Raw genomic sequence first — 15,685 nt, 5'->3', positions numbered from 1 at the left:
GCATTACAGTCTGAACGTGTGTCGGTTGGATGGGTTGTATTATTCCATTTCGGACGTGAGGGAACTCTTTTCTTTTTCTTGTTGCTGGGAAGTGCCTCTACCCGCTGTAGTCCATTCTTGCTTTCTACTTTTTCACCCGTTTGGTATCTCTCCCAGCCTGCCTCATCACGCCTGTTGAGGTATCATTCACCCATCTGGTGTCTCCCAACAGGGCACCACCCTTCTGTTGCTCTCATGGTTGTTTCCTGTTTTTTCCAAGCCACATCTTTTTTTGTTTGGGCTGTATTCTAAAGTCATCTATACTTGTTTGTGAGCAGGAACAGCCCTGCTCATGGCACAAGCTGAATTGCATTTTTTTCAGTTTTTCCACACTCTAGTCCCATTAATACACACCTGGAAACTAACCTCTGTGTCTCTCATCCACTCTCTCACATTTCTCTTGTCACTGCTGCTTTCTATTCTACTTCTTTTCCAGTCTTCTTCTCTTACTCGTCTTTCTCTCCCCTCCTCACTTTCTCTCTCTTCCACTTGACACTTTTTCCTTCTCACTCATTCCTTCCCTCTCACTGCTCTTCTCCCTCTTCCATTTCTTCCCTTCTCTCTGTCATCCTTTTTCACTGTCTTTACCTTTCCCCTCTTCCGAAGTTTCCTTAGCTCACCTACTTTTACTGATCGTTGCTGTCACAACACCCTACTTTCTGGGTGTAGGCTGGCACAAGATTAAGGGCACGCAGAGAGCACTACTCTTGTAGGTTTGGGAGCTGACAACTAAATACTCTTAAGGAGCCCACCAAGCTCTGGCACCAGTTCTCAGACATGTAGTAGCAGTTCTTGTTTTGTTGCAGCTTCGGAGTCATTCCCTATTTTCCTACCAGTACAACATCTTGGCAAATTACCCCTGTGGCTATCTTGTCAGCGAATAGCAAACTGTCAGCACTGATATCCTCTTGATGGCTCTACTCTGCACTTGGGGCCAGATGTACACAGACGTCTGTTTGCGATTTCCTAATAGCAAATTTTTGCAATTCGCTATTAATGAATTACAGACAACTATGTACAACAGTGTGCTTTACACTGTTTGTAATTCCCAGTGGGCCATAATTGACCTACCTTAATATTCATGAGGCAGGTCGTAATTAGCAACCCGTTGGCAAACTGCTTACAAGCATCTACAATGCAATAGGTCTTGCATTCGTGAAAGTTAGAGCTCTTCGCTTTGAAAATGACCTTTTTTTAATTTTTTCTTTTTATTTGCAGTGGAGTGCTTATATTTGCATTGCGCTATTGCTATTTGTATGCCTTTGTGATGCTGGAGAACCTGGACATAGGTTATGAGGGAGAGGAGAGGAGTGATTTGCTGCCTGGAAAAACAAAATCCTTGAAAAAGCAAACACTTAATAGGTAATGGAAGATTTAATTAAGCATGTGTAATGTAAGCAGAGACAACAAGCTCTTCACAAGGAACAAATTTAGCTCTTTAGATAGTTTCAGAGATAAACAAATCATGACTTAAGCAATCAGGCCACCTTGTGTTCACGGCTGACATGCTGGTTGCAGAAGTAGACTACATTTGAGGGAAATAAACATTTCTAAGCTGTCCAGTTACTCTGAAAGGCTAAAAGAGCTAAGGAAGATCTGCGCAGTCAAAGTAACGGGCTGGAGAATCGAGGTGGCTCCTTTTGTGCCCACTTGCAGCAGCATTGTGATGGCCGTGTTGGAGCTGGGAGACGTCAAGGAATGAGTGAGAAGGTTAGGCAGAGCAGTGAATGCTGCGGGAGGAGGAATGAGTGAGCCTTGCCACTTAAGTGAAACGCTGCGTTTTTGCTCAGAGGGTGGAGGGGGTCTCATAATGCAAAGCGGAAAGGGGTAAAGCAAAAACACAGCTTCAAGGAACATGTGCTGTGCAAAAGAAAAGAAAGGCAGCACCAGCTTCCAAAAAGTTTGTTTACACATGCTACTGTTGAAAAATAAAAAATGCCTACACATGCTACTGTTTTTAGGTCTCGGCCTGATCCAGCGCATACCGAGACCTTTAGTGGGGCTCTGAAAAATGCTACTTTGCTGGCGATCAGCTTGCTAGAACGCGCACAAGAGCGCGCGCATGCGCTTTCTAGCAAGCTGATCACCGTCAAAGTACCACTTGCGGTGACGCGCGTGCACACCACTTGCGTTTTTTTTTTTCTCGAGTCCAGTCCAGTCCATCCCGGTCATGGTGTCAGCAGGACCTGTCGGACAGCTTTGCCTCCAAGAGTGGGCAACAGCTGTACTTAAGTATCCCGATCTGCTGGGGGCACAGTTTACATCCAGCGGTTACTTCAATGTGGTGGAAGAAAAAAAAGCATCAGTGGATACGGCAGGCTGAGGAAAATGCAGGTCACATCCGGGGATACTTCCAAGCGCTAGAAATGAAGCTAACAACTGTATCTTCATGTAATGGGGACTTCTGGGTTACTTTGAAATGTCGGCGATTGAGTTGAGTTCACATCCACAGCTGTTCTCTCGTCCCCGATCCGCCTCAGGAACTATAACCGCTCAATGCTTTCGTCGATACAACATTCTCGGTGCGCTTTCACTGGCCGTATTTTGCAAAGCAGCGCAGAGCGCAGAGGCCACGGCGCCGCCGAAACTAACGCTGCAAGTGCAGGCATAGATAGCCGTCAGACAGGGGCACGCATGCGCATCTCAGGGCGGAACAAGGCGAGCCGGGCGATGCAGGATGACTTTTGGTGACAGTAGTCTCCGTCAGTGGAATCACTTTCTCTCTCCCACTCCAAACTTTCTCGCCCTCTACTTCGCTCTTTGTCTCTTCCCCTCCTTACCTTTCCTATCGTTCTCTCGCTGTCCATGACGCATTGTCTCTCACTCTAGCATTCCCTGCCTCACATTCCCTCGTCTTCCCTCCCCAATTTCGCGCGTTCTCTCTTTCCATCACTCTCTGATTGTCTCTGCCTCTCTAAACCTGTTCCTCAACCTATCTCCCTTTCGATCTCTCTACACCCATCTCATTAACCCTCTCTCTCTCTCTTGCCAACGGTCTCCCTCTCTTCTTCAGTTCAGACCCTCGCGCTCTCTCTCTCTCGCTATCATTTACCCTCTCCTTTGCCCGGCTCTGCGGACTGTTCCATAGTTCTCTGAGCTCTTTTGTGTGAACCATTTCTCTGGATGTTTGCTGCTCTCACAACGGCTCCCTCCCTCGGCTTGCATGACGCCCCACTCACTTCTTTTCTCACAAGCCTTTTAGCTGGAGTGGTCATAATAGAAAAGAGTCCTTCTGGGGTAATGAAAGTGGGAATGTGGCATACAAGCAACCCATCAAGGCTTGATGAACAAGAGACCTATGAGGCAGGATGGGCAGTCGAAGCTAGATAGAGCTTTTTCCCTCTCTGTGATCATGAAGCTGTTGCAGAACATGGCCATGCGTTGTATGTGCAATAAGAAAATTATGGTTTCTCTTACAATGTGTTATGCTCAATGTGAGATAGTGATGGCTGATTCTGTCATACAACCTGATATCTGGAAACACTTTAGAGGCTCCTGCACACTCTGTTGGAGCTTTTTGCAGACATTTTAAAATTATAATTGCATTCAAATAAAGCCTTTACATAGCCATACAGGAAAAATAACACACAACTAACAAAACAATGTATTTGATTTAAAAAACATTACAAAAGACACTAACCGCATGACACTACACACATAATTAATATCATTACAATTGTTTTTATGGGGATGTAAACTTACATATACCACCAACATACACACAAGCAAAACATACTACACACATACATCCCACCAACAGACATCATATCACAACTCATCACTACATTATACACCATGCCACTGCCCTTAGGTTACTACACTAAGCACATACAACAACCACACAACCACACACACACCTACACACACACAACCACATGCACAACCACACACACAACCACACAAACACACACACAACCACACACAACCACACAAAACCACAACCACACAAAACCACAACCACACACACAAAACCACAACCACACACAAAACCACAACCACACACACACTCACACACACAACCACACACACAACCACACACACACAACCACACACACACAACCAAACATACACACAAACAATCACACACACACAAAACCACACACAACCACGCATACACACACACAACCACACACAACACACACACACAACCACAAGCACCCACACACACAACCACAAGCACCCACACACACAACCACACACAACCAAACACACACAACCACACACACACACAACCACACACACACAACCACACACACAACCACACACACACAACCACACACACACAACCACACACATACAACCACACACATACAACCACACACATACACAACCGCACACACACACAACCACCAGCACCCACACACACAGAACCACACACACAACCACACCGTCAGTGCACACTTTCATCCGGCACAGACACCATCAGTCGTCAGTTCACGCTTTCACCGGGCACAAACACCACCAGCCGTCAGTGCCTGCTTCCACCAGGCACACACCACCAGCCATCACTGCACACTTTCACCAGGCACACACACACACACACCACCAGACGTCAGTGCACGCTTTCACCAGGCACACACACACCACCAGCCGTCAGTGCCCGCTTTCACCAGGCACACACACACCACCAGCCGACAGTGCACGCTTTCCCCAGGCACACAGACACCACCAGCCGTCAGTGCACGCTTTCACCAGGCACACACCACCATTCATCAGTGCACGCTTTCACCAGGCACACACACCACCAGCCAGCAGTGCATTCTTACACAAGGCACACACACACACACCTACACACACACAACTACAACCACACGCACAACCACATGCACAAACACACACACAACCACACACAACACACACACACACACAACCACAAGCATTCTCACATACAACCACACACACACACATCCACACACACAACCACAACCACACACAACCACACACACAACACAAAACCACAACCACACACACACACAACCACACACACACAACCACACAACCACAACCACACACACACACAACCACACACACACACAACCACACACACACATCCACACACACAACCCCACACACACAACCACACACACACACAACCACACACACACAACCACGCACACAACCACACACACACAACCACACACACACAAACACACACACACAACCACACACACACAACCACACACACACAACCACACACACAACCACACACACAACCACACACACTCACACTCACAACCACACACACTCACAACCACAAAACCACAACCACACACACACACAACCACACCGTCAGTGCACACTTTCACCAGGCACAGACACCATCAGTCGTCAGTTCACGCTTTCACCGGGCACAAACACCACCAGCCGTCAGTGCCTGCTTCCACCAGGCACACACCACCAGCCATCAGTGCACACTTTCACCAGGCACACACACACACCACCAGCCGTCAGTGCACGCTTTCACCAGACACACACACACCATCAGCCGTCAGTGCACGCTTTCACCAGACAAACACACACCACCAGCCGTCAGTACACGCTTTCTCCAGGCACACACCACCATTCGTCAGTGCGCGCTTTCACCAGCCACACACACACAACTACACACACAACACACACACAACCACACACACAACCACACATACACATACACACACAACCACACACACACAACCACACACACACACAACCACACACAACACACACACACAACCACAAGCACTCTCACACACAACCACACACACACATCCACACACAACCACAACCACACACAACCACACACACAACCACACACACACAACCACACACACACAACCACACACACAACACACACAACCACACACAACCACACACACACAACCACACACACACAACCACACACACACAACCACACACACACACAACCACACACACACTCACAACCACACACACTCACAACCACACACACTCACAACCACACACACTCACAACCACACACACTCACAACCACACACACACAACCACACACACACAACCACACACACACACAACCACACACACACACAACCACACACACACACAACCACACACACACACAACCACACGCACACACAACCTCACACACACACAACCACCCACACACACACACTCACAACCACACACACACACACACTCACAACCACACACACTCACAACCACACACACTCACAACCACACACACTCACAACCACACACACACACAACCACACACACAACACACACAACCACACACACACAACCAACCACACACAACCACACACACAACCACACACACACAAGCACCCACACACACACACACAACCACACACACAACCACACACACACACAACCACACACACACACAACCACACACACACACACAACCACACACACAACCACACACACAACACACACAACCACACACACACACACAACCACACACACACACACAACCACACACACACAACCACACACACACAACCACACACACACACAACCACACACACACACAACCACAACCACACATAACCACACACACACACAACGTCACACACAACCACACACAACCACCCACACACACACAACCACACACACAACCACACACACTCACACTCACAACCACACACACTCACAACCACAAAACCACAACCACACACACACAACCACACCGTCAGTGCACACTTTCACTAGGCACAGACACCATCAGTCGTCAGTTCACGCTTTCACCGGGCACAAACACTACCAGCCGTCAGTGCCTGCTTCCACCAGGAACACCACCAGCCATCAGTGCACACTTTCACCAGGCACACACACACACCACCAGCCGTCAGTGCACGCTTTCACCAGACACACACACCATCAGCCGTCAGTGCACGCTTTCACCAGACAAACACACACCACCAGCCGTCAGTGCACGCTTTCTCCAGGCACACACCACCATTCGTCAGTGCGCGCTTTCACCAGGCACACACACCACCAGCCGTCAGTGCACGCTTCCACCAGGCACACACACCACCAGCCAGCAGTGCATTCTTACACAAGGCACACACACCACCAGCCATCAGTGCACACATCAATTGTTAACGCATCCACAATACCTATTGTAGCAATCGCAGTATGGCGCACTTTACTTTTAAACATATTCATCTAAAGCGCAGCATGCCACCATTGCTACAAAAATAAATCTACATTTTCTTTGCCTACAATTAATAGACTTTTGTTGCAATTGGCGTTGCAATATTTAGCAATGCCAATAGCTCAAACTTAATTAATGTGAGACTTATTGCATTGCAAATGCTTGTTAAAATTGAAATGTCTTTGGAAACATGAAGTGTGCGTCCCTGAAGAGACCCCGGTAGCGAGAGAAGGAGGAGGTCTGGCAGAGCAGCGAATGGCTCTGAAAGGAGGAATGAGGGTGCGTTGCAGCCTGTTTAAGGGAAAGACTGCATTTATGCGATCCTAGTGCGAAGCGGGAGGGGGGAAGCAAAAACAGCCACACTGTACAAAACAAAAGAAAGGCGGCGCAGCTTCAGAAAGGTTTCTTTTCACACACACTACTGTTGAAAAAGGAAATGCCTACACACACTACTATTTTTAAAATACAAATGCCGATGGGAACATGAAGAGCTGCAATGTCATGTTAATGCAGGAGGGAGAAATACACAGAACAGGCACCCTCGTAAGCATCTGGTTACTTGGAGTTGGGGGGGGGGTTGTATAACTGTGTGTTACAAACAGAGCTGCTGACTTTGGCCCTAGGGAACCGGGTTTTAGTCTTCGCACAGAGTGTGTAAAAAAACATGTATATATTAACAATTTAACTTATACTAAATATTATTAAAGAAAAGTACACAATTTTAACAATAGAAAACGAGTGGGAAGTGCACCGCGCCCTGAGGTGCAAATGCGTGTGTGCCAGTGCAGGAGGGGAAAGTGCACGGTACAGTTGCCCTCGTAAGTATGTGATGAGTCCGGGTTGGGGGAAATGTGTAGCTGTGCCAGCAAAGCCAGCAACCACAAAAAAGTGATTAACAAAAGTAACTGTAAAAAAACGTACAGAGTAATGTTACATGTAAAAGGGGTTGTCCTCATGGGATTAACAACAGAAGCAAGAGGGTTATTAAAGAGGAAGAAGGAGGGACTACTAACAAAATAAACCAATGAAATCAAAATAATTCCGAAAGAGAATGCAAGTAGCCAATACAATGTATGGGTAGAGCTTAATGCCCTTATCCTGAATACAGCATGTCTCGAAGAGAAAACTCAAGCGCTGCCTAGGTGAGACTTCAAAACACAAGGATGGCGACCTGCTGGGGTCACCAGATCACCATGTCTGTGTTTGCTTTTAAGTAAAGCAACGTTTTTTTTATTCTTAAATACTGCCTGTTTTGGTAAAGGAAAACAGGATGCATTAAAAAATTATTTTTTACTTTTTTTCTCATTTTTTAAGAGTAGGCGGTGGTCCGTGGGACCACGGCCTACTCTTAAAAAAAGTTTTCTCAACCATTCACAAAGGGGAAGAGGTCCCTTAGGACCCTCTTCCTGTTTGCAAATGGATTACCACCTACTTAAAGTAGGCAGTAAATACAAATGCTTTGTAACCGTATTTAGGTCGCAAAACATTCACTTATACCACTGCGGGTCGCTATAAGGTAGGAACGTCCTTAACCCGCTCCTTCCGAATCACGAACCCATTTTGCAATTAGGTAATAGGTTACCAAATTGCAAAAAGTTTGTTACATAGAAAAAGGCTTTCTTCCAGTTGCAAACGGCCCGATTCTGCGAACTGGGCCGTTTGCAACCTGGGCAAATCTATGTGCATCTGGCCCTCTGACCCATGCGGACTCTACACAACCCTTAGTTTATGCATGACTCCGCGCACATGCATGCAACGTCCCATGAAATGTAAGCAGTGCCCTCGACAGTTCGGGCAGTTCATATGGAATTTCAAGATGCTTTTTTTTTTTTGGTGACAACATATGTGCATTGGCAGAGGTGTCTATTTCCGAAGGGTGGAAATGCATGGGTAGAGTTCTGTGTGAGAGCCATAGTGGTGGTCAAAGTAGAGCTCTGTGTTTCTTGAGGGTGGGAATCTGGACCAGTGCGCTGGCAGAACTCTGGATGTGCAAGGTGTAGGTGGTTTGACAGGGGTTTCTGTGAGGGAACACGCTGTAGGTGCATTGAAATAGTTGTATGTAAATCCTCAAGAGCTTTGCAGTGGAAGTGCATTGGTATCTCTGCAAAGCTTCTGCCAGATGTACATTTCTAGATAGGACAATGGGCACTCAGAACGCCAATGCCTTTGAAGGGCTGTGAAGTTCAGGGTGAAGGTTCATTGACCTATCTGTTTTCAGGTGGCTTAGGTTGTAGACAGTGGTGGCTGGCACAGATCATGGTGGCAGGGTGGAGGGTGGGGGCGAGAGAGGGGGTAAATAAAATAAAAATAAACGTACTACCTCTATGTGTCCCGCATCGCTCCACTGTTGTCTCTCCCAGAACAGAAACAGAGCACCCAGGAAGCATCCATGCTCCCCATAAGCAATCACAACGCAGTGATTGGTCTGAGCGCCGTGGTGTAGAACATGCAAAATGTGCATGACTGTTTAGCCAGGCCAAGACAGCCAGTCAAACATTCATGCGCACTTACATAGTGACACTACACCCAGTGGCATATCAAAGGGGGAGCGGTGGTGGCGGCCCCCCCTGTCGTGCAGAGGAATCCCCAGCACCCCCCCCCCCTTACATGCAGACCGCCATTCAGCCAAAGGTCTAGCTTCGCCACGGACCACGCAAAGCTGCTGCAGCATGAACAAATAAAATGATAATAACAACGAGTTATCACTTTCTTTTCCTTTATTCACACTGTGGCAAAGCACCACTGGTAGTAGATTTATCAGCAGAGCTGTTCTGCATGAAGTACTAGGGATGAAAGTGCTTTAGTTCAATAGGATGGTCGAAGAGGTTGTGGAATTGAGGTGCCGTCAGTAGAAGAGGTCTGCTGAGCCTCAGCTGTAGCTAGGCAGGGGCTGAAGGTGGGGGTGCCCTAGAACAGCATTAAGAGGTCTCGAAAGGAGAGGCAGAGCTCTGCAGAGACTGCCTATGTACTCCTTCCTGCTGCAGTGAAAACACTGCTGAAAGTCGGTGGCGACTGGCACGGATTGGGGGTGGCGAGGCAGGGAGGGAGGGAAGTGGGTAAATACAGGATTAAATTTCCCTTACCTCCTTGTCACGTCCTCCTCGTTACGTCTCTCCTGCTCGCATCACTCCTCGTTGTCTCTCCAGAAGAGGATGCACCCAGGCTCCCCTGAGCCAATCACAACACTGCAATGCTACATTGTGATTGGTCTGAGCACGCTGGTTCTGCGCTCAGACGGGGGCTGGGGGCCCGAACATGTTCTCCACCCAGGATGTAATGCAGCCTGGGTAGAGAACATGCTCAGTGTGCATGAAAGTTTGGCCGGCCCGAGACGGCCAGCCAAACATTGATGCACACTTAGGGAGTAAAAACTACCCCTCGCCTGCTCTGTCAGCAGAGCAGCCCCACCCCATATAGCTGACACAACTGGAAAAATAAAATGATAATTACTTTGAGTTATCATTTTATTTTTCCTTACACTGCTGAAAAGCAGCGGAGTGACTCCCCTCTGCCTTAGTGGAGGATCCGCCATGAATAGTCCAGATTGCCAAAAGCATGCCTATCTCTTTGGAATGGGATGTTTTGCTGGTTTTTGGTGTTGAATAGGAAACCCCTCCCTAGCCATCTCGCTGGGATGTCCTGATTTGGATAGGAGTGAAATATTAACAGCTCATTCTATAGCTTTGCTTAGGCATCTTTTTTCTCTAAAAGTTAACTTCACCTTTGAAAATAATAGTTTCTCGTACAGAAAACAGTTTTTTTTGCTTGTGCTGTCACGCTGAAACGAGATATCTTCCTTGACGTAGCTAAGCCAGGAGAATGGTTTTAACAAAAAAATAAATATGCTTTAGTGGAGGGAAAATAAAAACCGGAATATCCTAAAAAAGGGAATTTCTGACAAGTCTCTAGTTGCTGCATGTCCTGTGGTGCCCCAGGCAGAAATCTCCAAGTGATATCTGTGTTGTTGATCTAAAGTTGTGCAAGCCCTGTATGGTTTTGGAGAGCAGTTACCTTCCTTTCTTCATAGCTAAACAAAATACTTAACAGCTTTTTTCATTCTATGCTGACAGCACAGATGTGAAACACAATATATTTAAAAGTGTGCTATATTGAAGCAGATGCCTATTTTTAGACCAACCTCTTTTAGTCATTGGCTTGATTGAGACTTTGTCAATCACATCTTGGCTCAGGGCAAAGGGGTATTTTCCTCTCACTTGACGCTCTTGTCTTCCGCATCCAGTACATTGCTTGCATTCAACTGCACGAGAGGCTAATTTTCAACTATAGGTCCCTGTCTGCTCCTATTGGTTCTCTACCACCACTCTTGCTTTTTCTGCTTTTCTTATGAAACCCCTGCAGAAACTCTGAAATAGTTGAAGGTATGCCTGTAAGAAATGGGAGTCTCTAGTTGGCAATGGTTTGCACTGTTATCCAAGTAGGGACCCTCCTTCCTAGTCAGGGTAAAGGGTATACACTTCTAAAATAACCCCTGCTCATCCCCTTGGTAACTTGGCACGAGCAGACAGGCCTATCGCAGAGGCAGTGTGTAAAGCATTTGTGTGCACTTACAGTAATACAGTGAAAACATTACAAAGGGACACCACACCAGGTTAGAAAAGTAAGCAATCTTTATCTAAACCAAACAAGACCAAAATGACAAAAATCCACAATACAGTGATCAAAATATGACTTTAAAAAGGTAGAAACAGTTTTGTCCATAGCAAACTATAGATGCCACTCTTCCAGCACGAAGTACCTTGGATGCGTCAAAATCTAAACCAAGAATAGCCGCAGGGAAGGTGATGCGTCGGATCCTTACACACAGGGAAGGTGATGTTGGTTCCTTACTGAAGGGAAGGTGATACATCAGTTTTGTACTGTGCAGGAAGGTGATGCATCGGTTCCTTACTGCGTCCTCGGTGTCCCTGTAGAATTGGCGACCCGGTGCGATGAGTGAGGATAGGGGATGAGTCGATTCTCAATGTGGCTGCGGCAATGGCGCTGCGTTGGTTCTTTCTGCCGATAAGCAGGGCCTGCGTCGAAATCAGTGTGGTGATCTCAGACTTCGTAGATTGGTGCACTCAATGCGGCGTGTGGCGATTTCTCCCACCACGGGCATGTGCTGTGCTGGTTTCTTCTGCGATGTGGCAGAAACAGGGGCAGGTGCCTCGCGCTTCTCGTTGTTTACTTTACCAGCTCCCAACGGCAGAAACAACCTCCAGAGGCCCAGCACAGCAACAGCAGGTCAGGATTCCCAGCAAGGAAGTTCAGGGGAGCTGGGGGTGAAGTCTTTGTATCCCTGAGACTTCAAAACAGAAGACAAGCTCTACTTCAAGGCCTTGGAGATCTTCCTCAAGCAGGGGACACAGCACACAGCAAAGTCCTTTTCATTGGTAGAAACAGCCACTGCAGGCCATCCCAGGACAGTACACAGCAAAGGGGCAGTATTTCTCCTTCAGTTTCCCCAGCTCTTCTCCTTGGCAAAGGTTCTTCTTGAATTCCAGAAGTAATCAAAAGTTCTGGGGTCTGGGCCCCACTCTTTATAGCACAAATCCCTTTGATCTCTGGTGGCAGAGAAGCTCTTTGCCCAGCCCAAAACAGTTTTGTCCTCTCTGGTGCAGCTTCCTTGCAGGAGGTGGAGACAGCATTGTCCAAGGCAGACCAGGCCTATTCAGGTGTGAATGAAATCTCCTCCACCCTACTATGAATGCAGCCCAGTTCTATTCAGCCCAGCTATGACTCATCCTGGAAAGGCAGGACACACCTTCCCCCGCCCCCAAGGTGGCTGTCTGAACAGAATGCCCATCCCCAGCCCCTGTTACTCCAAAGCCAGATAGTCAATACACAAACCAGCAGAGGCACACAGGATGGCAAAGCAAGAAAATACCGACTTTCTAAAAGTGGTATTTTCAAACACAGAATGTAAAAATCATACTTACTAAAAGATGCATCTTTATATTGTGAGTTCAGGCATACTAAACGTTAACTTCCTACCTTGTCCCAATGGAAAGTAATATTTATATGTTGTTATAAATAAACTCAGATTCTATCCTATGAGACAGATAGCCTTTCAATTGTGAAAAACAAAATTCATTGTAGTTCACTATCGAGACACGTTACACGCATCACAACATGTTCCACCTTTCCCAGACACTGCACCCTGCCCACAGGGGTAACCTAGGCCTACCTTAGGGGTGACTCGCTTGTAAGAAAAGGAAGATTAGGGCCTGACAAGTGGGTGACTGCGTACAGTTATTCGGAGTAATGTGATGGGCTTCTACTTGTTTTAGGGAAATTTCTCTTTATACATGTTTTAATGTTCTAAAATTTTAATGAACTATATTGAGACTGTCTGCATATTAACATGAAGCAAAGAGACTATAAGGCAAGTTCTTCACCTTAAGATTTTTTTTAAGGTATGACTATGATGATTTATACATTGTTCTTTGTTTAGGACGGCATCGACCCCTGCGCACTGCTGCCCGGCTGCTGGCACTTTATACAACACAAACACCTTGGAATCCTTTAAGTCTTGTGATAAGAAGGCCGTCCTTGAAAAAGCTGCTAATGAGGTGAGAACTTATGTCAGTTGTCTTTATTTATATTTGTGAGTGCCAAGAGACCTCCTTAGTAATGAGGTACTGTAGATTTACTGGTAGAAGGGTGGCGGGGTGAAACCCTTCACACGCAACAACCATTATTCTTGTCAGAGTGAAACACACGCAAACCCCAAATTAACCTGTGCGTAACCCTTTGGTAGCTTGGTATAAAAGCAGTTCAGACTTAACTTAGAGGCAATGTGTAAAGTATTCATGCAGCACTTCAAACGGGAATAAAGTGTAAACACACTCAATAAAAATCCCACACCAGTTTAGAATAATAGAGTAAAATGTAATAAATTATCTAATACGAAACAATATTCAACAGTAGAACTGAAGATATGCAGTTTTAAAGATTTAAGTAAAAATAGTGCTGTGCCTAGAAGCACTAAGTGCCAACTGTGGTTATCTTGCTGCGAAAGACTGAGACAGTCAAAAGTTCAGGCCAGCTGCAATGGAGCACAAATCGGATACTGGGACCAAGTTAGGCCTGCTGCACAAAGACCTTAAATCCTGGTTCCGTAGTATTGCAAGATCCCTCGTCGAGGCTGCATTGCCCGGTTGCGGTTCCGATGAAGCTGTCAACGAGGCTTTCAAAATGAGGTCCATTGTCGGGGATAGAGTCAACGGAGGCTTGCAGTGCAAAGTCCTGCATTGAGGATGCATCGCACAGTGGTGGTTCAGAGGAGCTGTGGCCTGCAGTGTGATGTCCTGGGTCAGAGATGCATTGCGCAGCGGTGGTTCTGATGTGGAACTGCGAGAATATGCATCACACTGCATCCGTTGTACCCAAAAGACCAAAGCGGGACTGGCAGAGCACCTTGTAGCACCTTGTAGCCCACTACCAAGGTTCCAGTATTGGAGTGGCATGAATTGGGGGGAGAGAGGGCAAGACTACGCAGAGTCCAGGTGCTGGGTACAAGGTGGTTACATCCTTTTCTATCACTGAAGCTCTGATCAGGATGCCAGCCAGCCCGCCATTGGAGTCACTCTGGTGGTCCTGGGTTCAAGATGCAGCTCCAGTTCTACTCCGACAGCAGGGCAGCGGGGCAGCAGAGTAACAGGGCAACAGAGTAACACAGCAGTCCTTCCGAGACTTCCACAGGTCCAGAGGTGTACTGAGGATTTGGGTCCTGAGTGTCCAATATTTATTCTTAGTGCCAGCTTTGAAGTAAGAGAAGATTCCGGAGGTGTCCACCCTGTGGGACCTCAAAATGCAGAAATGTTTCACTGATAGAATATCGATGACAAAAACATTGATGTTAAAAATATCGAAAAAAATATATAGAATACCAACATATTGACTCCCATAGCTACACAGGTAAGTACAAAAATATCGAAATCAAAAATATTGATGTAAAAAATATTGAATTAAAAATATATAAAATAATATATTAAATATATGATATATTATTATACATTTTCACAAAATAAATTCCATTTAATATACACTTCACCAAAATATAGCAAATAAACTTAAATAAAAAAATTAACACACAAACAATAATTTATACATATGCATATAGTTTGAAATAATGAATAAACTATTCTTTCATTTATTTTAAAACTTTAAAATTATATAAAAATAATATATATATATCAATACTTTAAAATATTTAAAAAAACATTCTATAACAATTTAGAACATTAAACTAATGAAAAATATTTAAAATGATATTACCCAATACAATCATTGCAACAGAAGGTAAAGCGTTGGATCTCAAAATAAGTCAAATTTACTGTTCCAACTCCAGTGAGTGCAACAGTAGGGAAAGTGTTGGATAGCGGAGGGGAAAGAATTACTGTTCCCACTCCAAAGAATGCAACAGTAGGGAAATTGTTGATTAGCGGAGGAGTAAAAATTACAATTTCCACTCCAAAGAGGGCAACGGTAGGGAAAGTTTGGATAGCGGAT

At 46.0% G+C, this 15,685-nt stretch overlaps 1 protein-coding gene across 2 annotated transcripts in view; it reads left to right on the top strand.

The window, feature by feature from the left end:
* Positions 1–15,685, top strand: part of ATG7 (autophagy related 7) — a 1,270,091-nt gene that overhangs the window by 129,574 nt on the left and 1,124,832 nt on the right. For both annotated transcript variants that reach the window (XM_086938958.1, XM_086938957.1), the window contains exon 6: positions 13,626–13,743. In XM_086938958.1, the coding sequence (XP_086795084.1) occupies positions 13,626–13,743 (118 nt within the window). The remainder of the gene's footprint in view (positions 1–13,625; positions 13,744–15,685) is intronic.

Source organism: Lissotriton vulgaris, chromosome 9 (genome assembly GCF_964263255.1).
Source record: "Lissotriton vulgaris chromosome 9, aLisVul1.2, whole genome shotgun sequence".
In the NCBI taxonomy this organism is placed as follows: Eukaryota; Metazoa; Chordata; class Amphibia; order Caudata; family Salamandridae; genus Lissotriton; species Lissotriton vulgaris.
The sequence above is the reverse complement of the archived record's forward strand: the minus strand, read 5'-3'. Positions and strand labels throughout refer to the sequence as shown.